Below are 25,332 nucleotides of genomic sequence, written 5' to 3' on the forward strand. Positions count from 1 at the left end.
ACATTCACCAGTCACACAGTAGAGCAGGAGGAGACAGCTGAGAGACACCAGTCACACAGTAGAGCAGGAGAGGACATAATGGAAGAGTCGCACTGCACATGTGCCGCCATAGTCTTGTTGCATTGAGTATTTATTCGCAAAGTGATTGACGGGCAGGGACAGTTTGTTAGCGTAAACAGGTCTGTGTGTTGGGGGGGGAGGCGGATTCAATTCGGGCACATTGCGATCATATTCAGGGCGTGCTGCGTCTTCGTTTCATTGGCCATATCGCGCGACCGCAGGCTTACTCAGAACCTCAATAATCGACTGATCTGCGTTTGGTGCTGTGCCTTTGAACGGAAAACTTTGGATTTGCAAAGTCGTTTGCCATCTTATTACAAATCCTGGCAGCTCGACATTTGCATTTTTTGGGTGGAATTGCTGAACAGTGCAGTGCTCTCTCTCTTCTCAAATGATGCACGTCTCCATGCGGACAGCCTGCCAGAAGTGCCCACCAGAAGCTGTCTTGCATGCAGCAGTACGTCGGCTTTGCAAGGACCACCTCAGCAGGACCCAGCAGCACACCGGTCTGTCACACAGCGGACCGCAGAACGAGCTGGAGAACCTGCACAGAATGGTTAGGGAACGTGCTTATATTTAGTAGTCTGCTTGTGTGTTTGGAATAATTGTGTATTCCGCCTTGTCTGTTGTTGTGCATTTAATTAGGGCCAGCTGGGGACCTGCTGCGGCAGACAGGCTGTTAGATACTTCTAACACTCTGCATATACATTGTTTCAGAGTCAAGGCTGCTTGTTGATAGACTTTTAGATACTTCTGTTGGTTGATCTCTGTTGGTTGATCTTATTCCTCTGTTCGATCACATTAAAGAATCTCCGGCTTGGTTGGGTGAGGCGGCTATTGACTCAGGTCTCATTTACTCCAAGGTTTCAGCTTCGGCTATTTCTGCTCGAACAGCTCTCTGGTTAACACCATGGCGAGCTGACGCCAAATCCAAGCAATCCTTAGAGATTCTTCATTGTTCTGGGGAGATGTTGTACGGGCCCGAACTGCATAAAATCATTTCCTTAGCGATGGGAGTAAAAGTTACTATTTTCCCTCCTTACTATTGGCCCATCCTTATGATCCTTTCTGCCCATGGATAAGTAGTGATTCCGAGACGTTCACGAACAGACTTCCTCTGCCAGGGGTGGAAAAATGAAGGGACGAGAGTCTTGGCCTTCCCATTGTCTGGATGCAAAACCCTCAGATAAAACCAGCCGCATGACGGGTGATAGAACCATGTAGGGGTTCCTAAGGTGATAAGGGGCATCAAGCAATAAGGTTTCAATCTTGTTCAGAGGGCGGCAGTCGGGATGCCGATGGTCTAAATGCCGACCGTCGGCTTCCCGACAGTCTAATCCCGGCAGGGGTCTAAAGACAGGCGTCGAGATCCCGACGCTTGTCATTTTACCTACACCGGGAGCCCGACGCCCGGCATATTCATCGAAGGTAAGCCGGGCGCGGATAGCCACGGGGGGGAGGGTTAGGTCAGGGGCTCCCGGTGGGACTTAGGGTTAGGCACCCCACCCCGGGAGCGTTAGGGTTAGGCTAGAGGAAGGGGGGGTTAGGGTTAGGCACTCCCCCCTCCCCCCCGGGAGGGTTAGGCTAGGGGAAGGGGGGTTAGCGTTAGGCACCCCCTGGGGGAGGTTAGGGTTAGGCACCCCCCGGGAGACTTAGGTTTAGGTTGTGGGGAAGGGGGGGGTTAGGGTTAGACACCCCTAAGGGAGGGTTAGGGGAGGGTGGGTTAGGTTAGTAAATAGTTTAAATACTTACGTGCCGGGATTTTCACTGCCAGTCTTCTGCTGTCGGCGGTATTCCATACCGATCCCTGTTCAGATGCCTGGATCAGGAATACCCTCTCAGTTGGATACAAGATGGACTGTTGGGATCCTCCTTGGAAGTTCTTTTCCACAGGCCTTAAAGGTAGTAAACAATCTATTTTCAGGATCTTCTCCCCGGCAAATAGTCACTTCACCGACCGTTTTCCAATCTCTGGTAGCTTGATGGGGACTTCTGGAAGTTGATCTCAAGGCGTCTTGTCTCAACCACAAGGTTCCTCTTTATTATTCTACAAGGGACCCGGCAGCATTGGCAGCAGATGCTCCATCTCTGCTGTGGTCACTCCTGATTTATGTTTCCTCCATTTCCAATTTCTTCCTTGAGTTCTCAAACACATCAAGCAGGAGCAGGCGACTTTAATCCAGATTCCCCCTGGATTGGCCAAGCTTACCATGGTACTCAGACATTTGGGGTCTCTAATAGACACCCCATGGCCTCTTCCACCTCGGCCAGATCTGCTTCGTCATGGATTGTTCGCCCATCCAGCCTTAACTTAGAAGACAGACTTCCTCCTACCAATTGCCTACGCCAGGTGGGTGTCCGAGTTAAGTGCCTTGTCATGTCATTCTTCCTATCTGGTCTTCCATGATGAACGGGCGAAACTGCGTACCAATCCTTCCTTTTTGCCAAAAGTTATTTTTAAGTATCAAATAGATCAACCTATTATGGTTCCTGTCCTTTTTAGTGGAGATTCTTCCTCCACTCATTCACTGAATGTGGTACAACCTGTTCGGTGTTATGTGGCCCGTTCTACTGCATTTGTTTGTCATCTATGATACCTACAAGTGGGGTTGGCCACCTTTGAAGCAAATGGAGGCTAGGGGGCTTTGAGCAGCTAATCAACAAGCTTATGCCGCCAGTGGCCATCTGGTGCCAATCTGGGTTTCGACTCATTCCACTCTGTCAGTGGACCCCTCTTGGGATGTGGTTCATGCGGCCTCTGCTACTCAGCTGCGTCGGGCCGTCACCTGATTTTCCGTGTATACATTTAATAAATTTTACCGGTTTGACACTTTCACGTCCAAGGAGGCTGGTTTTGGGCACAGGGTGCTTCAAGCAGCCACAGTACTCTCACTCCCGTGAGGACTGGTTAGGGGCATCACCAGTGTAACTACAGTATCCCCCAGTGGATAAAGGAAATAAACTGGATTTTTACCAATAATTTCCACATCTCTGATTCCATGGGGGTCACTGTTACCACTTGGTTGTTGGGACATGTTGTCCTTAAGGTAATGCTGGGTGCACACGTAACGATGTGTACCCAGCACAAAGCAGTCCACGGCGGGTCCCGGCGGGGGTGCTGGCATTGGCAAGTGCATACACACTTGCCGATTCTGGCTGCGACGGAACGACAGCGGGGGCCATGGTCTGCTTGGGCTTGGTAAAACTTAACTGGGTCAGGTGGGGTATAGAAGGGGGAGGAGCCTGCTCAAATCTATTCAGATTTAAAGTGACAGGCTCCACACACCACTGACTATACCCCAGTGTAACTCCAGCGTCCTCCATGGGATCAGAGATTTTAAATTTTACTGGTAGAGGCAGAAATCCTGTTTTCCTATCCGTTGCTCTGTAGTTATCCCAGCTCTGTAAACTAATAGCATTACGTGCACAGTCAGCCCTGCTTACAGGAGATGTTCTGGGAGCTCGGGGTCAGAATAGACTCTCTCTGTATTTATCCTAGCAATAAGAGAAGAAATATGCCCACGCTCGGTTTTACCAGAGGAGGCAGCATGCCAGTCCGACGGCCGGGAAGGAGCAATGAAGAGGAAGAAGGAAGACGGCGGACGTCCTAGTGGGCGGCGGCCTTGAAAAAGAGCTGACCCAGGCTGCCGCCCACTATGTGAAGACGCTGAAGCCCTGGTGGGTTGGCGCCCGCCAGGCGAAGACGCCGAAGCCCTAGCGGGTTGGTGCCCGCCAGGCGAAGACGCCAGAAGTCCTAATAGGCGGCGGCCATGAAAAAGATCTGACACAGGCTGCCATCCATTAGGCGCAGACGCCAAAGGCCTGGCGGGTTGGTATACCATCACACCCTGCGGTTAACTACAGATTCAGCACTCTCACCGAGTGAGATTGCGGTTACTCACAAAATGGTGGAGCTGCTAATTCACACAATTGTGTGCTCATTGGAATACACCCATGCAGTCTATGCACTCAGGAATGGCTAACTTCAGCGCTTGCTATGAACAGCATTGAAACGAACTGGCACGCCTGTGTTCGCCCGTCCACCCCCACCTACAGATCCCTCAAACTGAAGTACGAGTGTGACATACTGTACTAAAGTCAGTGTTTCCCCAATAGTTCACTGAAGCTGGTAAATTGTGAAGTTCCCCCCCCCCCCCCCCACTCCATCCCCGTCCTTGTTTCTGTAGAGCTTTGCGGTCAGTCACGCTGCGCCTGCTCAGTTACAGAACCACATCCCCCTAACACCTGTCATCCTGCCGCAGAGGGGTGTGGGAGAGACAGATGGTCAGGCTTAGTCTAAGCACTTCAGGGATGCTATGCCGCCTAGTCATACACAACTTTCTATGTACATTATTTAGCAAACTCTCTGTGACTTCACATCAAACGAGATCACATTGGCCAATTCCTGTTTCCCAAACAGACGATTCTTTTCTTTTATGACTTATCTGAAATCCTTTAATGCTGCTCCTGAAACGTCCCCCCACTGCCGGGAATAGAATAGAGATAAATAGGTACAGGTTGAGTCTCCGATATCCAAAATGCTTGGGACCAGGGGTATTTTGGATTACGGAATATTCCGTATTTTGGAATATATGCATATCATAATGACATATCTTGGGAATGCATTTATGTATTATATACACCTTATACACACAGCCTGCAGCTCATTTTATACAATATTTTCAATAATTTTGTGGCTCAAACAAAGTTTGTGTACATGCATGAATTTTATTTATGTTTAATTTACACCTTATACACAGAGCCTGAAGGTACTTTTATACAATAATTTTAATAATTTGTGCCTTAAACAAAGTTTGTGTACTTTGAACCATCAGAAAGCAAAGGTTTAATTTTCTCAGTCAAGCCAAAAATATTCCGTATTTCGGAATATTTGGATATGGGAGACTCAACCTGTATATGCTCTCGCATATGTGGGGACTGTAGAATAAAGATACATCATTATATGTTAAGCTTATTAGCCGCGAGTTCCCTCACGGTGAACCTAAGTGTTATGGTGCATACACACGGTCAGATTTTTCTTCAGTTCTGAACGAAAACTATTTAAAAAATTGTTCAATCGTTCATATCTGAAGGAAAATCTGACATGTCTGAACGATGCGCGTTCCCGATGGTCAGATAACGATATCTGACATCTGATGTGTTTGCAGTCAGATTTGGACGATTCCATTCATTTTAATGCAGTAAAAAATCGTTCACAGTTCAAATCGTTGGTCAAATCGTTCAGATTGTTCAAATCGTTCAGTCGTTCATCTGACAAATCTGACCGTGTGCATGCACCTTTACTAAATGCCACACTTATGGTACCTCCAGACTTGACCCCTTAGAATCTAAGCATTCCATCCCCTCCTGGTTTGCTATTTACTGTGAGAGAGGAGCATCTATAAGGTTACAAGCACCCACCAGTAGCTTTCCCAGATGGTATCCGTATAGTCATGGTATATCTTTGTATGTGAGCAGCCTCTCACATATGTTTCTATAGCTGTAATGTGGAGATTAGCCATAAATATATTTGTAGTAAGAATTCCGGGGTCACGGCTGGTGAAGAATTGATATAAAAGAAGAGAAATTGGACATCTCAGGATTGACTGGACGGGTCCTGCATTGTCCTGGTCAGTCAGGAACCCGGTTTATCATTTCTTCCTGGGATCCTTGGTTTGATGGGGAGATGGACAGACCTGCGTCCTTTGGACTTGTACCACTTCCCCCAGTTATGACAATAAATTGTGTAATGAGACGCGATTAGCACAGTGTTCCCCAAAAACCGCGTGTTTGTCTTTGCTGCCTCCGATTGCATTGTCCTGCTGGTAATCACCACGGCGATAAAACTTACTAGAGGCTTTTGACTACTGGTTTCTGACGGTTTATCCGGCAGCAGAGGGTTAAGTCCTCAGTCTCTGTAACCAGGCCGAACACAGAAACTCAGCGTTGTTTGAACCTCCCGGTAATTATCCTGTTTGTGTTAAAGTCATTTCCCCCGACCCTCCCGTGGATAATTTCCCTGTACCATTTATTCTCTTGCTTATTACTGTTCTCAAGCTCCTTTTGTGTGGAACATTAGAGATATATACAGGCTGGCTTTACAGGCAGCCTCTCCATAATATACAGACTCTACAAAGCTTCCAGGCCGCAACCAATCAGCGCCATTAACTTCTGACCCCGCGCAGTAAATTTGTGCCATACGGAGGATGATTCTGGAATCTCCCCACCTCTCCCTGCTCCGGGCTGCTCTGCTCTGGGCTTGCCGGGACACGTAGGAGTCCTCCTAATTATGGTTGTGTCACGTTTCCTAATTTGCTTACATTGGACAGGTCTGCGCGCCCATGATCCTCTCTGCCTGGCCTCGCTCTTTATATACCTTTTCTTCATTTTGTTGAGCAGTGAACTTTTAACACTGCCTGAAATGTAGTTAAACAAGTCGCAGGCTGTGCGTAGTATATTACAGGCTATAATAGCACTAAATGACCCATTGAATTCTTCCTCCTCTTCACTCTTTAATGACTTACAGCGTAGGGGATTAGCCCCCCTCGGCCACACACAGGCCATAATGTACAAAATGCTGCATTGTGCGGCCAGTGTGAGCAGCCCTGGCTTGTGGCTTCTTGGCATTGTACCTGCAGCATTAGTGCTCTCTGCGGAGACGTCACCTGCTGGGGGATAAACTGTAGAGCTACCTCTGTACTGCGTTCACTCATTTTCTTACGGCCGCTTTACGGGAGGAGGCAGCAGAATTGGCCCCCACTTGCAAATCCACAGGGGTCATGGATGGTCCCCACGTTCACATTAGATGTACATTATATATCATTAGTATTATGATTATCACAATGGTGCATTGCTTCTTTCTCCTTCGACGCAATTTTTGGTTTTGCACTGCAGAGCCAATGATTTATCCGTCAGGGTTGACACCCTGCGCCTTCAATCATTTTGTTTAACTCGCTGTATTTTCTTTTAGGAAAAGAGGGTGTGTTGGAGGTGATCTCCTCTCAGGGTAGGGTTGAAGTGAGGTTAAGGTTCGACGTGGACCTGATGGCCATGAAGAGGAGAAAAAAATATTATTGTATTCACTAACCATAGGACCACTGTACATCTAAATAGCTGGAATTAAATTATAGGAGTAGAACAAACGTCTCGAGGACAAGAATTTCCATCAAGAAGTTTCCACCTTCGCTCAAAAACACTGAAGCATATTATCCTGGCCGTACACCTCGGTCGTGCAGCATTTCCCACTCAGTCTCTCTTTTTATTTCCATATGGAAGAGATGGCTATAACCAACGCCATCTGCCTATGTAGCATGTTCTTTATCCTTGCCAATGGCGGTGCCCGTGGTACGTCACGATGCATGACCACCTGTGGAGCCCATCCCTCAGTAGACTTCATATAGAGCAGTCATTTTCTCCTGTTATAACGTCAGCCAAAAAGGATTGAGTTTCCACCCCAAACGAGTGTGCTTAGGTCACCACACCAGAATTCCAGCAAGTATGAGGGATCCAGTGCAAAACCTGAGAGCTCCAAGTGATATCAAGTCCATTCAAGACTTGTGGGGAACATGAGCACTGCATGTTTGAGGGATATAGGACCTCATTCAGAGGCGGTCGCTAGTTGCAAGCGGTCGCTCTGAATCAGGGCGGCCTCTTGCATCCTGAACGACCGCCTCCTTGTCGATCACTAAGCTGTGGGTTAACACCCACAGCTCTAGCGACCGACATGGGTGATGGTCGCAATGGTCAAGACCATCGCGACTATCGGGGCTTACAACCAGACCCTAAGGTTGGGTCTGGGCACTCGTAAGCCCCAGGGAGCTTCTTGTTCTGATCGAACAGGAAGCTGCCCACTGACATCAGCAATGATGTCAGTGGGGCCGTCCCTCCGTTCGGGCAGGCACGCCCCCTGCCCGCCTCCCAAACGGGGCAAGCTGTCACTCACCATCGACAGCTCGTCCCGTCTGCTGCGAGACCCCTAGCGACGGAGCGTCCGTCGCTAGCCGGGTCTCGCGCATGCCCAGTGGGGCAACATCGAGTCGGTTGCGAACGCTCAGTGCTTGCCACCGACTCTGAATGACCCCCATAGTCTGGGCACCCACAGAGACTACTGCTGCCGTCAGTTATTGAGTTCTACACAGTAAACCTCAGTTATCTCCATCCTATCCGTAGTACTGATAGCATTCCACTGCCCTATGAAAAGAATCAATATTCCAATTTTGGATAAGAGCTACTTATTTATCCTACTGATATACAAGTAACCAAATGCCTGCTATAGATATTATCTACCTGGCTGAGGTGACACACCCGATATCACCACAGACAGGAGGGGCCATCCTTGCTCCTGCCCGCAGGATGTTGCCGATGAGGAACACCGCTGGCATGGGTGAGGCGGCAGGAATGAGGGGATCCCTCGGTATTTTGCACTATCCTGGGACACCCTCCTGCCAATTGACATTCATGTATGTTTATGTTAGGAGGACTGAATACATTTATTGGAAACCACTTGTTTGAAAGTGCAAATAACCTTTAGCCCTTAAACTCAATGCCGTTACATTACATGCATTGCTAGCAGATATTGCAATACAGGGAAACAGGACTGACAAATGAAGGCATTGCTTAGACTTGCTTAGAATGGAGCAGGAAGGACTAGGATAACCCCAGCAATGGTGTGACAAAGGTGGAAGCTAGTCAGCAACCACATGTGAAACTCCATACTGCCCTCTATGGGCCTGATTGTGAATCGTACGTAATTCCTTCTGCAGATGTGTCCACATACATCTATCCTCCATGCGCTACAAGTACACATAACGAGGAACTCTGCGTGTCTCAGTAACGCCGAGCGTCTTCCGTGCACCTTTTTACCTTCAAATGCGTCTCATTTACACAGTGATGTTGATAGTTAGCACAAGCAGCTTCTCCTGAGTAAAATGATATGCAGCATGCCAATGTTCTGTGTGCATCTGCGGGTGTATCTGCATGCGAAACGCTACGTTACAATGTCAGCGTCTGTAACACTGTAACGTAGTATTTCACATGCAGGTACACCCGCAGTCGCACACAGAGAACATAGGCATGCCGCATATCATTTTACTCAGCAGAAGCTGCTTGTGCTAACTAGTGTTCACTCTAGGTCCGGCGGCAGGCAGGGCGCTGGACCTAGAGCAAGGGGGTGTGGCCAATGAAAAGGGGGTATGTCTTTATGACGCATCCCCTTTTCGTCACTCTTGGGGGCGTGCCCGGCACTTACGGACATGCCGGGCAGCCCCCAAGCACCGCAATCACTGTGAATGCGCCCGGCATCCATTCACAGTTGGTGACCACTGCTCTGCTGTTTTCCCCACCCGCGGCACACTGCGGCCCACGGGTGGAGGACAGAACCCGCAGGCTGTTACAGCTGGGCGCCGGGCTGGAAGGCAGGATGCTTTCTGTCCTTCAGAAATAGGGCAGGGTGCGGCGCCCACTTAAACTGCCTAGCGGGAACGCTACTAACTATTCGCATCACTGTGTAAATGAGACGCATTGGAAAGTAAAAGACTCACAAAAAGACGCTCTGCGATAACGAGTCACGCCATGGCATGACTACTTAACACGCAAGGAGGCTAGATGTACACCTGTATGTATGGAGCTTGACTGCTCTTGCCAGAGGCGGCATGCGGGCTGCGCGGTCACGTGGTTTGCAGAGATACGGCCAGCTGTGATTACCGGGCAGGAATTCACATTTGTTCCCGAACGCCTAAAGCCAGCGGGATTGCGTCCACTTTATCTGCTGCTGTGAATCAGGCCCACTGTGAGTACACTGCCTCGGGGCGACACCTGGGCACTAAGGGCCTGATTCAGAGCCGGACGCAAGTGGCTGCTCGTTCGCTCCGAGCAATGTTTGCCCAACTGCGCATGCGTACGGATCATAATACGCATGCGCGAACCAGTCAGTGCGGCCGAAAATCGTTTGTTCGCTAAATAGCGAATGCCTGCTATTTTGAGTGACAGAATGAGGCGTATGTGGGTGGTAACAGGGGAAGGTGCTTGAAAATGGGGAGTGGAGATCCGAATGCAGGCGTGCTTAGAGGTCAAAACGGGCGTTTTATGGGTGTGCATAATTAATACAGCAGCGTCATTGACCAGGTCACTGGGTTATTTTATAGCCAGAACTGCTCGCAAAATTGTGGTAGCAAAAACCAACCCCAAGAATAGCGAGCAGTTCATACGCTGGTCGATGTACTCGATTAATCTAATAAATAGCGGACATGACGTAGGATGCGAGCGGCCAGGGGGCGTAGTTTCCCAAAAAACGACTGCAAGTTTTGTACTCTCGTTCAGACCTAGAGGCGTGAACAGACCGCAAAGAGCGAACGGTTCATTTGAATAGCCACCCCTATTTTCTGGACGAGCGAGCGCAAATAGCGTCCGGCTCTGAATCAGGGCCGAAGACATTCATTTGTGTTACACATATTATTTACTGTAGCTGGCTGGAGAATTGCACCATATAAACCCCTGTTATTTTGCTTCTAGGGTGGAGTTACAGATGACAAAAGCGATGACGGGAAAAACATGGCTACTCTGAGCTTGGGAGTAAACAGGCCAACTATATCCTGCATTTTTGATTGTGAGTAAGAACAATACCGGCAGCCATTTATACAGCATAATAGTGTGTACTTACTGCTTTACATTGTGTTAGAGATTCCAACCAGCCAATCACACATCTGCTAGAATTGTGTAACTCTGATCAATAAAAGCTAAGTGCTGATTGGTTGTTAGGGGTTACCCATTGCTGGTAAATGACCTCATACAGTATGTGCCCCTTTCTCCTAGATGGGAATCTCTATCACCTACGTTGCTACCTGTATCAGGCCCGGAGCCTCATCCCCATGGACAAGGACAGCTTTTCTGGTAAGAGCACTGTGCTGTATGTTCTATCTATGTCTCTATCCAGAACAAGAGATAACATTGGTGGCTATTGATTGACCCTTATCAACCATGCAAAGAGGTCCCATGTTATTGTCGCCACAATCCTGCAGACAACACAGTTTCCTATAGGTTATCAGAACTGTGTAACTTTGCAGAAATAGATAAAAAAAAGTATATCTTATTATAAATGACTTTCTATCTATCTATCTATCTATCTATCTATCTATCTATCTATCTATCCAGCAGCGTATCTATAATGGGTACAGAGTGTGCGGGGAACACGGGCCCCTGGGTCCAGGGGGGCCACGCACCGCACACTCTGCACCCATAATAATACTTACCTCTCCGGAGTCCCACGTCAGCGCGGGGGTCCGGCGCCGTAAAACGACTGTTGTTGTTTGCGCATGCGCAGTACAGGGAAAATGGCCGCTGCAGCCATTTTCCCGGTGACCTGTGCATTCATTATATACTCTTGGCACACTCTAGTGCCCAGAGTCTATAATTCCGACACTGGCCGCGCACAGCTCAGTGCGCTGTCGGCCGCCGGGCGGAGAGGAAGGGGGCCGTGTCGGAGACTGCACACAGGCCCTTTCTCTCTAGAAACGCCCCTCTATCTATCTATCTATCTATCTATCTATCTATCTATCTATCTATCTATCCATCTCATGTCTGTCTTCTGTCTATTTATCTGTCTATCTCTCTATTGACATTTGTGTTATATAAACAAAAACAAGACTGAGAAATTTTGCTTTAACACACACTTAGGCAGCCTGTAGCTGGGGAACTACATCTGCCAGCATGCCCTCCCAGCATCTGTGAGTATGTACAGAGCTGCCTGGTTTTCCCATATGTCTCAGGTACATCCCAGGTTTTGCTAATGGTAATCTGTATGATTTGTCACTCTTTGCACAGATGTTCTATAATTTTGGGCCACGCTGGGACTTGTAGTTCCACAGAAGCTGAAGAGCTAGCGATTGCCTACCACCGCTATGAAGTCTGTGCATACGTCACGGGGGGAGGGGAAGGGTGTCAGGATGGTTTTCATTTATGTACTTACAAGTTTCAGGTGTCATCGAGAGGAAACTTTTATTTGATGCCTTCTCCTGAAGTCAGGTTTAAAGTTAGGAAAACTTTTCGGATTCCAGACCCTTCAGTGTTTCCATCTGCCCGTCCCCCCCGCCCAACACATATCTGACTTCCACAGCCTGCTCCCAGCCGTTCAAAGGGCCCCCTTCATATCATGTTTATTGTGAATGAAATAATTGATTGAGACCACTGGAAAGGAAAACACCTGCCTCTGGTGAAACCCATAAAAAGCGCTTTATTATTTATTTTCACTTGCAAACACTAAATTTACGCAATTCATACACCCTGGAAAATTCATACAGAGCGTTTAAAAAGCCAGGTATGTTTTCTCGGACGGAGACCAAACTTTTTGGGAGAATTTATAGTGGAATTAAAAAAGTCTGCATCCTACCGTTACATTATTCTGTGACATAAAACTGTCTTCCCAGTGATAAATTTAGTGCCAGTGAAACGGAGGGTGAAATTGCGGGTGAGGTGTGCCGGCGAGCCGTACCTTTGTGTGCCGCTACGGGCTTATCACAGTGTTGTTATATGCTTTGTGTAATAGACCTGAGCGTTGGAGCTGCAGACCTGAAGAGGCAGCTCTACAAATCACAGGAACCAGGGAATAAATCCCTGGTTTTATTAGTGGAAAGTAATGGCCGGGGCATGAGGCACTCGTCTCGGGGGACTCGGCGAGTAAAAGCTCTGTGTGTGCACGGCATTCATATTCCCTGGGTACCTCCTGGCAATGCACCTGTTGGAGAATTAGCAGCTAACCTGTCAACAGTCACTTACGCTTTGTGTGATTGCTCGTACATTAAATCTAGCACCAGCTCTGCCGGGCGGAATAAGGTCAGCTGTTACGGGGCGAGCAGAAATAAGGGCGACTTTACTGGCTGAGGCCGTTCCTGCATCGTCTGGCCGTGGGTTAGTGACCCGACAGACACGCAAACCCCTTTTGTTTTCTGATTGAATGTTTTACTGACAGTCGTATTGGCATGTCATTTCTGCCAGCTGTAAACGTGTGCCAGAAGGACATGGAGCGCCAGGGGCGAGAAAGGAATTAAAACTCATTCAGAGCTGCAAGCAGAGGTGCGATGGGCGCCACACGCCATTTCGTTGTCCGGAACGGATTTCTCACTGATGGGCAAAAAAAATGGCATTTGTTTTCTGACTGGCCTGCCATTATAGCCTGCATCTCATCATGCCTACTTAATAGGTGCCAACCATAGGCATCAGACGTGCCCACCGTAGGCATTCTAAATGCCTACGGTTGGCACCTATTAAGTAGGGTTTATTATCCAGTGGCACATGCACCCCCAATACATACCAGGGGCAGGGTGGCTGGATATTCCCGCGACCTGTAAAATCTGGACTTTAAATGGCCACTTATTGCATTGCTAAAGAACAAGATCATGCATTGGTAACATATCAGGGACATAACAGGGGCTTTGTACACATTGGAACGTTTATTTTCAATATGCCCGCCACCCTGCGCAATGCCACACTATATATTACGTCAGGAGCAGCAGCCGTTGGCATGTGATGGGCAGGAATAACCTAACACTATCTGTAAACAAATGAAAATAATATTATACATACAGTATATTGGCAATGGCCGTTAATTCTGAAACACGTATGTTCGCACCAGAATGCTGTGCCTGCGTGTTTGTGAGGACATGCCCCGGGGTGATTACACTACTCTGCGTGTACTTCTCAGCGCGTTCTCCTAAGATCTAGATGTCCACATTACAGAGAGCGGAGGGTCCCCCCAACATGTCGGGGGGGATGTTATTGTTTATGCTGCGCTTCCAGCAACCATTATTTGGGCAAACGTCTCCCCTGGCAGGCCGATCATTATTTCTTAAGTGCTCAACAATGACTGTGCTGTTATAATCGTCCGGCCTCAGGGAGTGATCTCATCCCCCGTGATTGGCCGGCCTGGAAGTTTGTGGAGGTTTAACCAGCCAACTACAACATCCATTAAAGTTACAATGCGCAATTGTGATCACTGTGTAAACAGGTTTTACAAAGTGTGACCCATTCATGGAGAATTATACTGTCACCAGTCACAGAATGCAATTTACTGAGGGGGAGAGGAGGGGTAATAGGACCTGTTGTACTAAGCTTTACAGTGTACGTGTGCAATACACACATGGTATATAGTGCATGTGTGTATATTATACATTGTATTTTCTGTATGTGAATGGTTAGGTGCGCATTAAATGATTGTATCTATGGATATGACTTATATTTAATTCTCTGTTAGGGGTGTCGCTGTGACAAGTGGAAATGTCACATAATCAGCGATATCAGATCTGCAGTACAACATTCTGTGCTCCTTAGATCTGACAATGGGGCTGATCCTGGGTCTGGTACATCCACCCCCTGGCTGCAGCACTCTGCTTCCTACCTTATATTAATGCAAATATCCGCCCGTGCACGCAGAGTATCCCTGCGTATGCATGCAGAAAGCCGCCATCGTTAGTATGTGCGTCCCATCTGCGTCCGCACGCTACGATCGAGCATGGAAGTTGTCTTACACAACCACGGCATGGCAAGAGATGGATCAGTTCCGAGTCGCACAGTCTCTGTCTGGTTACAGCCTATTTCCATCCGTTCATAGATGAACGCATGGACCCTACGTTTGCGCATTTAGCGATCGAGTTTTATGGCGCATGCACACTTTGCAGATATTCGCAAGATCCATTCATGTTTACCCTGGTGTCCGGGGCAGGATCAGGCCATCATAGGTAAGGCTTGGTAAATTTACCGATAGCCCATACAAGAAGTCACGTTTATACCTGACAGTAATAACCAGGTGTCACCGTCAGCCCCTTACAGTAATACCCAGGTGTCACCGCCAGCCCCTTACAGTAATACCCAGGTGTCACCGCCAGCCCCTTACAGTAATACCCAGGTGTCACCGCCAGCCCCTTACAGTAATAACCAGGTGTCACCGTCAGCCCCTTACAGTAATAACCAGGGGTCACCGTCAGCCCCTTACACTAATACCCAGGTGTCACTGTCAGCCCCTTACAGTAATACCCAGGTGTCACCGTCAGCCCCTTACAGTAATACCCAGGTGTCACCGCCAGCCCCTTACAGTAATAACCAGGTGTCACCGTCAGCCCCTTACAGTAATAACCAGGGGTCACCGTCAGCCCCTTACACTAATACCCAGGTGTCACCGTCAGCCCCTTACAGTAATAACCAGGGGTCACCGTCAGCCCCTAACAGTAATAACCAGGGGTCACCGTCAGCCCCTTACAGTAATAACCAGGGGGTATATTTACTAAAGGTTGATTTTGCTCGATTTTGTATTTCAGGGTCTAAATACATTTACTAACAGATGATTTTTTACATCATTTATTTAAACAATGTCAGAAAGTGTTAGTAAATGTGTGATTTAGGGGTATATTTACTGAAAGTCGATTTAGGTCGATGTTTTGGTCGATTTTGTGTTTCAGGGTCTAAATCACACATTTAATTAGAGATCATTGTTTGACATCGTTTAAAAAAAAAAAAATCTAAAATCATCTCAAATTTGTGATTTAGACCCTGAAACACAAAACTGACCAAACATCGACCAAAAAAATCAGGCAAAATCGAGTGTTACCCACAGGTGTCACCTTCGTCCCCTTAATGCTCACATGAGCGGAGTCGTCAGTAAATAAAATGTAAAATAAAATTGTCGGTAAAAGATAGCAGTCGGTAGCCCTGATTATTGATGTGGGGCGGTAGCGCAGTGCGTGCACACCCTGGTTTGGAATAATTGCCGACTAGTCATGGTTGGAGATTATACAGTTACCACTTCCTACCAAACACGGAGTCCGATTATCTTGTGTTCATTGCACGACCATCGACGTAGCAAGGAGTGACGGGTCGGGGTCTGTACAATTACCTTCAGTTACCTTGATAAAATCCAGCTAGCAACCGATTGGTTGCTATGGGCAACGTCTCCTCTAGTCCAGTCTTTAGAAGATGAAACCGTTGGGGTAAGAAATTATAAAAGAGACAGAAGACGAAGAAGGAAACCTGTAAGAGAAGCGTGGCTGACTGTAGGTCCCAGACGTCTCTAACCCATGGGGGGAATCCTGAGAACGTACACTCGGGTAATGTCACAGTAATGTTCTGCTCTGATTACAGATCCCTACGCCACTGTATCCTTCCTCCATCAGAGCCAGAAGACTGTGGTGGTGAAAAGCACTTTAAACCCGACGTGGGACCAGACGCTCATCTTCCACGAGATTGAGATATTCGGAGGACCTGATATGGTGGCTGAAGTTCCTCCTAATATAGTGGTGGAGATGTACGACCACGACACCTACGTGAGTGTCCCCGCACCAATCACCAGTGACGATACATGGGGGTCATTATATAATGCTTATTGTTCCTAGGCTGAAAGACGGATGTACAGAGAACTCAATATGTATTTAACCCCCCCTTCATCCTCTAATGCTGCAAGTTACTCTAAACAATATATTTTATGGTAGTAGTGGCCTTGATTGCTGGGACTTGTAGTTCCACCAGAGCTGGAGGCCCACGGGTTGCCATCCTATAATCTGAGACCTATTTATGTGTTTTATATTCATTTTCTGTACTAGTCCTGTGTAGGACTTGGCTTCAATGTAGATTTATTATGAAAAGTACAGAAAGAAATATACTACTGTACTTGCCGCTTAAATAAATAGAATTTCTCAGAGTCTCTGGTAATAATGTGAGGAATACAGTAGTTGAAATTATCTGCACAAATCTAATGGGGGTGTACGTGATAGGTCGCAGCCTGCAAACAACTAGATGGAAAATAGATATCGTGTAGAGGATTCTCTCGGCGCTCTCCTATCCGGTGGGGTGGGGGGGGGCACGACTTATTCCGCACACAGAATAAGACGCATTTGAGGGTAAAAAGTTGTATGAAAACACGCTCGATGCTACCGAGAGGCCCGGTGCTCGCGCGCAATGTATAACGGCGACTTGTAGCGCTCGGAGGTAAGATGTATGTGGACACATATATGTATATATCATATGTAGTAATAAAAGAAACAGTGAAGAGATAGTGGGGCAGATGTATGAAGCTCTGGGAAGTGCTAAAATGCAGAGTGATAAACGACCAGCCAATCAGCTCGCAACTGTCATTTTTCAAACACAGTCTGTAACATGACAGTTGGGAGCTGTTTGGTTGGTCGTTTATCACTCTGCATTTCAGCACTTCCCAGAGCTTCATACATCTACCCCAATACCGGTCTGGGTTTTGGTAAAGTCCAGAGACCTGTATATTTTTACTTTTTGGAAGCGAATGTCTGAGGGGTTGCTGAGGTCTCAGTGCAGATTAGCACCTTTGAGGAATGCTAGTAAATAACCTGTGACCAGTAGGGTGATCGGATAGGTGACTGGTGCTCGGTAGGGTGTGTATTGACTCCGTCTTGTTGTGCAGGGAGCGGATGAATACATGGGACGCTGTATCTGTAAGCCCAGTTTGGAGCGGTCGCCAAGGCTGTCCTGGTATCCGATAATGATGGGGGACAAGAACGCAGGAGAGCTGTTGGCTGCCTTTGAGCTCATTCTTCGGGAAAAGGTAAATTATGTACAGAATGGGTTTTTTTTTAACCCATATACAAAACACCTGCATTCTGTTTTCTATGGAGGTTAGGGCTGGTCTCTAACGCTAGCCGGCAAAGTACATCAGCCATTAGGTGTTGGTAAAATGTGCTGTATCTTCCATCACTATTTGTGCCAAATATGAAAAAGTTGGTTCTAATTTACAAAGAAAGACCTAAAGGTTAAATACACCCATAAAAATACATGATGGATGAAATATTGTCCATTCTTCTTCAGGGTCCATAGGGCTCCACAGGGAGACAATGGGGTGTAGGTGGGACTTGGAAGACCGGACACCAATAGCAACGCTTGTCAATCCCAGGATGCTCCGGTCCTTACCCCTATACCCCGCTCACAGCCTCAGGGCAACTTGGTCTTGTTGCTTCCGGCAGGAGCTGGATCACCGTTAGAACAGCGTGGCCGCTATAAGAAGCCCAAGCTTTATTTTTATGATTTCTTTTTCTTTTAATTTTTTTCATATTAGAGCAAGCAGCACTAGAAAGTCCTCTGGACGTCTGCACTGCTGCTCCATCACCCCTCCACGGCGCCATGACACCAGCTCTCGGCTAGGTACTCTTGGCCGGGCTCCGGGGGGACCTAGCTAGCAAGGCTCCTCGAACCCCAGACTGCAGCCGGGACTCAAGGAGACCCCCTTCTATGCACAGTCTTACCTTCGGTCTCAGGAGACAGACCGGAGGCGCTGATGTGGACATCGGTTCGTCCGGGACTCCACTAGGCCACCAGGGTATAATATACTGGCGCAGGGGACAGAATACTCAGGCCAGGGACCTGATGGTTGATGTCAGCATAGGGGAGAAGGCCCTCTCCCACCTCGGCCCCACCCCCAGCTCAGGGCGCCATCCCACTGTGGTCCTGCCGCCCCTGAGCTGCCTCACCCTCCGCCCCCTCAGTGACTCACTGCATCCATTTTCTGCATCAGCCTCAGGTCTCCGGGAACGCTGGGTCCGGTCTCCCTGTATACATCTCCCAGGAGCCAGGTTGTACAGCGCTATTTCCTACCAGCCACTGCGGTCTGTGTAGTTGAATGAAGTGCCCACTGCAGTTATATTGTATGTGACTTGTGCTAGCGCTGCTGTCTGTTCATTTTTTCTACAACTGTCAGCTTATACCTTTCCCTTTCTTTCATTATAACCCTGGCATACTTAGGTATAGGTGGTTCATTGTACCTCACATCTACCTGTATTTGTGAGGGCTATCCCATACTGTATGTCTGTGTTGCGCACTACACTGTGCCATATTGTACATATATCTGGGTTGCTCACTGCACTATGCCAGATTGTGTCCTACGATTATCCTTGCAGCTATGTCTAGCAAAGGCAAGAATAACAAGCAGCCTGCTGCACCTACTCTGGTGTCCTGCAAGTCCTGTTTAGCAGCTTCAGAGGATCTCATTCAAGATGGTCTATGTGCAGCTTGTTATACGGCACCTAGGCCCTCTGCCCCTGCATCCTTTCTCAGGACCCCCCTGGGCTTTTTTTTCACAAGTGTTGGCAAAAATTGTGGACCACCTAGTGGTCCCTGTGGTAGCTCCTCCTATGGCATGGCCACAGCAGGTACTCCCTGCAAATCCTTTGCCTCCCCATGGGTAGACGTACTTTCTACCTCAGTGCAGAGTCTGGCGGATCCCTCTACAGCCTTTCAACAAATGCTGCAAAAGGAGAGACCCTTACCTAGTAACCCTACTAAGCGTGCTGTGTGATCTTCCCAGTCCTCCCAGCTATCAGATTCTGAGTTATCATCTACGCAGAACTCTCTCATTCTGACTCCCCCCTCGGTAGAGGAGGAAACCCCCTCTAAATTGAATATACCTGGACTGGTGAGAGCTGCAAAATCTATTCTTCAAATAAAAGAGACAGAACCCACTCCTTGGGCAAAAGAGTCACTCTATAAGTGACAGAAGGGAGTTTTGCCAGAGTTTCCTCACTCAGATCACCTATCTGATCATATGAGTGAAGCATGGAATATGCCTAGTAAAAAGTTTCAGCTGCCTAAACGCTTGATTTCCTTTTACCCTCTTCCCGCTACTGATTGCTCTAAATGAGAAGTTCCCCCTGCAGTGGATTCCCACGTGACACGTCTAGTTAAGAACACTTTACCTATCCATACCGCAACCTCCTTAAAGGAGACTACGGATAGAAGGATGGAAGCTTGTCTGAAGTCTATATACTCTCTTACAGGAGCTATTACTTGTCCTGCCAGGGCTACGGCCTGGGTGGCAAAAGCCATTGAGAGTTGGGCAGAGGCCCTAGAAGATACATTTCCTTCTGATGCTTCGAAGGAACAGCCTACATATCTTACATTAGAAATGCAGCCTCCTATTTAGGAGGCGGCTTTGGATACTTGTCTCCTAGCTTCCAAGGCATCTGCTACTTCCGTGGTAGCCCGCCGTATTGTTGGCTTCGCTCATGGAAGCAGATTCGGACTCTAAAAAGGCTTTGGAGTCGCTGCCTTATTCTGGGGAGATCCCGTTTGTCCCAGAATTGGACAAGATTGTGACTACCTTGGCAGCTTCCAAGATGGCTTTCTTACCCTCTTCATCTGCTATGAAGCCTTGTATGTCATCCTTTTGGTCCTTTTGACCCTATGGAAAAGCTAAAGGTCAGGCTTTTCCACGGCAGTCGGCATCCACTAAGGCCTCAAGCCTAGGACCAAACAGACCTGGGCTACAAGACGTCCACCTACCAAATCTTGACGGGGTGGGCCTCTCCCTGGGGGCTTCCAGGGTGCGAGGCCGACTTCTTCATTTCTCCCAATTCTGGCGTCAGACCACCTCAGACACCTGGGTAAAAGAAGTGGTCTCCCACGGATATGCCCTCTCATTCTTGAGGCGGCCCCCCAGCAGTTCTTTTGCACAGGACTTCCATTGGACCCAAGCAAAGCCCTGCTCCTCCAGAAGGCCATTTAGTCCTTACTGCTTTCGGGGGTAATAATTCCAGTCCCCTCATCACAGAGAGGGAAGGGCTATTATTCTACCCTTTTCTTGGTTCAGAAGCCCAATGAGTCTCATCTACCTATCCTCAGCCTCAAGTCTCTGAACAAGTTTATCAGGGTGCCCAGGTTTCGTATGGAAACCCTACTCTTTATTGTCCTGGCCATGGAGCCTGGGGATTTTATGGTGTCCCTGGACATTCAGGAGGCTTACCTACATGTACCTATAGCACCTTCCCATCAGTATCTCCGGTTTTTGGGCTTTCTACAGCTCCTAGGTCTTTACCAAGATTATGGCAGTTATGGCGGCCCATCTTCATCGTCAGTTGATCAGACTGCCCAGAAAATCTTCCTGACAGCAGAAAAAATCTCTGTACTACAGCACCGAGTGTGCAGATTACTCCACTGTCGCCGAGTGTCAATTCACTCTGCAATGCAGAACTTGGTATCCATGGCGTCCACCTTTGACATGATGGAGTTCGCTCAGTTTCACTCTAGGCTCCTACAACACCTGATCCTCTCCAGGAGGAACGGGCTGCCTCATCTGCTCAGATCCCAGACGATGGGCCTCTCTCCAGAGGTTCGTCTGTCCCAATCCTGGTGGCTACAGACGTTCCACCTAAACAAGGGTTGCCCCTTTTGGATCTTGGATTGGACACTCCTCACCACAGATGCAAGCCTCCGTAGGTGGGGCGCAGTGACCGGCCAGCACTCCTTCCAAGGACGCTGGACTCCAGCCGAAGCGATCTTACCAATCAACGCCATTTACAAGGCCCTCACTCTGGCTCAGGATATTCTTCAGGGCAAACCAGTTCAAGTACAGTCCGACAAGGCCATGGCAGTAGCCTACCTCAATCACCAAGGATGCACTCGAAGTCGATCAGCAATGGCAGAAGAGTCCCGCATTCTGCCTGGGCCGAATGCCATCTCCCAGCGTTCTCCGCAGTGGTCATACCGGGGGAGTGGTCTCTCAATCCAGAATTCTTACAGCTCCTGGTGGACAAATAGAGCCTAACGGATGTGGACCTCATGGCCTCACGACACAACCACGACAAAACCACGAGCTTCCAGTGTACAGGGCCAGGACGAGGGACCCCGACGCAGCCTTCATGGATGCATTATCTGTGAAATAAACCTTCCATCTGCCATGCCTCTTCCCTCCAGTCTCCCTTCTGCCTCGAGTTCTTAGTAAGTTCAAGCAAGAAGGGGTCACAGTCCTGTTGGTAGCTCCAGCTTGGCCCACACGCCATTGGTATTCAGATCTTCAAAGTCTCTCCGTAGACGTTCCTCTTCAACTTCCTCTACGACCAGATCTGTTGTCTCAGAGTCCCTGTCTACATTCGGACCTGGCCCGTCTGTCTTTAACGGCTTGGCTCTTGAGACATCCCTCCTAAGGGAAACCCTAAGGGGTTTCTAGCTCTGTGATCCTGTCCATGCTCGAGCGCATAAACCGTCCAGATCTATCACCGAGTGTGGCACACATACTTTCAGTGGTGTGATACCAGAAACTATGACCCTCAGGTTTTTAGAGTCTCTAGAATCCGTGCCTTTCTTCAACTTGGATTGAGTCTCTGACTCTGCCTAGCCTCTCTGAAAGTGCATGTCTCTGCTCGATCTATATGGTTCCAGCACAGAATTGCTCCTCTACCGGATGTTCACACTTTCCTGCAAGGTGTTCTACGAATACAACCTCCCTTTGTCCCTCCTGTGGGTCCGTGGGATTTGTCAGTGGATCTCCAGGCCCTTCAGGGCCCTCCATTTGAACCCCTGGAATCGGTGGAACTCAAGTGGCTCACAGTGAAGACTTTTTCTTCTGGCTCTTGCGTCTACCTGTAGGGTGTCAAAGTTAGGGGTGCTTTCCTGTAGCTCCCCATTTCTGATCTTTCATCAGGACAGGGCTGTTCTTCATACTCGTCCTGGTTTCCTTCTCAAAGTTGTTACTCGTTTACTTATTAATGAGGAAATTGTAGTCCCGGTCTTTCAATCACCAGACCTCTCGGAAGGTGAGGCCTCCGATGTGGTCCTTGCTCTCAAGATCTACATGGACCGTACAAGTTCTATGAGAAAGACAGATACCCTATTTGTTGTCTATGGATTCCACAAGAAGGGCTGGCCAGCTAACAAACAGACTCTGGCCAGATGGCTTTGCATGACTATCTCACAGGCTTACACGCAGGGGGGCCTTCCTGTGCCGGCTACTGTCACTACTCATTCCACTTGCTCTGTTGGACACTCATGAGCAGCCTGCAATGGCGCCTCAGCTGAAGGCGGCCACGTGGTCTTCTGTCCACACCTTTCTTAAGTTTTATACCTTAGATACCTTTGCCGGATTCTCCTCTCAGCTCAGGAGCGGCCCCATCCTGGAATATCTGCTTTGGGACTTCCCCAAGGTACCCTGTGGATCCCTATGGACCCTGAAGAAGAAAATGAGAGTTATGGTAAAACTTACCTTTGTTATCTCTCTTTCTTTGAAGTCCATAGAGTCCACAGGGCGCCCGCCCTGACGCCCCTGGCTTCTATGAGTTGGGTTTCCTGGTCACTGGTTTCCCGTCTCTTTGATGTGAGAGTGTGATTCTTCTGTGTACCAGTCTTCCTTCTCTCCTCTCCTCCTCCTGCCTTGGACTTGTTAAACTGAATTGCCTCAGGCTCAGGGGTGGGGTTTAGGGGGGGAGAACCGGAGCATTCAGGGAGTCCAAAAAGCTTAACTGTTTGGTGTCTGGTCCTTAGCCACCACCTACACCCCATGGTATCCCTGTGGACCCTATGGACTTCGAAGAAACAGAATTAACAAAGGTACATTTTACCATAACTCTCATTTTTTTTTTTTTAAACATATTTTTTCATTTATGATAGTTACTAAATGCTAATTACCAGAGCCGTAACTAGACTTTTTGGTGCCCTGTGCCAGAGAGAGCATTGGCGCCCCCCTAATTTTTCAAAGGGACATAATGCACCCAAAAAAGGGCAATGACCTCATGGGGAAGGGCCAGGGAAGAGATAGGAGAGGCCAGGAAATGCTGGGGATGAAATAAGAGGAAGCTACAAGCAAGAATGATAATAAACAGAAATTTGACAGACTCAAACAGCGCCCAATGACCCGTGGTGCCCTGTGCGATGGCACCGGCCGCACTACCCTAGCTACGGCCCTGGTAATTACCATTCATTGAATCTTTAGGGTCAACTGCACAGTTAGTACAATCAGTACGTCATTTAGCTTTATTATAGTATTTGCATAAGTGGGAGGGATTCAGAAGCAGTCAGCCAATCAGGAGCTGCTGGTCATCATCACTACTTCACATTTTGCACAAGGGATTGAGCAGCTGCAGGTGATTTACCTCCAAATTGGCGCAAATGCGTCTTTTTTTTTTTTTTTTTCTTTTTAAGCAGTCAGGAAGGGACGCCATTACTGTACTGTGCACGCACTTACACACCCTCTCCAACTCCTATCCCGTCCCCATCAGTGCATGGGGTGGTTAGCGCAACATGCGTCTCAGTCGCCATGGGTAAGGGTGTAAGAATTGACTTTCTCCGGGTAGAAGGAATAGGGAGACTAATATTTTGTGCATTTGACGCTGCACAGAGTTCACAAGGTGAATTGCAGCCACTTTAGGAGCTTCAGGTGATGACGGTCGTACAGGTGAGTCCCTGGCAGCGCACGGCGTCTCTGGATGTGTAATTACGTATCTGCCAGCACGCCGTCTCCTGCCAGGAATCCGTTTCCTAGAATACAATGCGATGTACATGCTCGGAGGCATGTTGCTGCTCTTTGATGATCCTCGTGTCAGGACGCCTGTGCTGTAGGTTGGCACATTCCAGATGCTGAGACAGGGCGAGGTTGCCCCATGTCTTCGTGCCAGCTGGCTATAAGCACGTATTGACATTGGCTACTCTCGCTAGTCTGCTGGCTGAAAAATGCTGCAGGGAAATGGTAAAATAGTGGAAGGAAGACTCGGAAAATAGAACCTTATTGAATATTACATGAAGATATATTTTTTTAGGAAAAAAAACCCAGTCTGGAGCAATTTGGCGTAATACTATTCAGCAACACATCTATCGTCGCCGTAACGTCACAAGGATTCTTATGCGCCCAGTTCTGGGCCGTGCAGGCAGAGAGCTTACTTAGATGGAATTTATTCTTCTAATAATATGTTTTGCTTCTATGTACTAAGTAAGCTTATTAGAATTCTAAAATGATTTTTGTACATATGGGGAAGGACCCAGCAGCACAGAGTATATCAGGAGATGAGTGATGGGTTAGTGAGGACAGGGCTGCATGTGACAGGGGCAGTGACATGATGTGAGGAGGGGAATGGAGGCAGCACGTAGCCAGAGGCTGAGAGTTATATAGTGGAAGGTGCAGGGTCCCCAGCAGCACAGAGTATATCAGGAGATGAGTGATGTGTCAGTGAGGACAGGGCTGCATGTGACAGGGGCAGTGACATGACGTGAGGAGGGGAAGCAGCAGATAGCCAGAGGCTGAGAGTTATATAGTGGAAGGTGCAGGGTCCCCAGCAGCACAGAGTATATCAGGAGATGAGTGATGGGTTAGTGAGGACAGGGCTGCATGTGACAGGGGCAGTGACATGACGTGAGGAGGGGAATGGAGGCAGCAGATAGCCAGAGGCTGAGAGTTATATAGTGGAAGGTGCAGGGTCCCCAGCAGCACAGAGTATATCAGGAGATGGGTGATGTGTCAGTGAGGTAGGGCTGCATGTGACAGGGGCAATGACATGATGTGAGGAGGGGAAT

The 25,332-nt window shown here is 48.3% G+C and overlaps 1 protein-coding gene across 1 annotated transcript in view; it reads left to right on the forward strand.

Moving 5' to 3' along the window:
• The window catches only part of DYSF (dysferlin), a 705,898-nt gene that overhangs the window by 480,946 nt on the left and 199,620 nt on the right, over positions 1 to 25,332 (forward strand). The window contains exons 31-34 of the mRNA XM_088447021.1: positions 10,570 to 10,663; positions 10,870 to 10,947; positions 16,183 to 16,364; positions 17,471 to 17,611. Coding sequence (XP_088303147.1) covers positions 10,570 to 10,663; positions 10,870 to 10,947; positions 16,183 to 16,364; positions 17,471 to 17,611 — 495 coding nt within the window. The remainder of the gene's footprint in view (positions 1 to 10,569; positions 10,664 to 10,869; positions 10,948 to 16,182; positions 16,365 to 17,470; positions 17,612 to 25,332) is intronic.

The sequence above is a fragment of the Taudactylus pleione genome, unplaced genomic scaffold (assembly GCF_031769625.1).
Source record: "Taudactylus pleione unplaced genomic scaffold, aTauple2 ptg000410l, whole genome shotgun sequence".
Classification (NCBI taxonomy): Eukaryota; Metazoa; Chordata; class Amphibia; order Anura; family Myobatrachidae; genus Taudactylus; species Taudactylus pleione.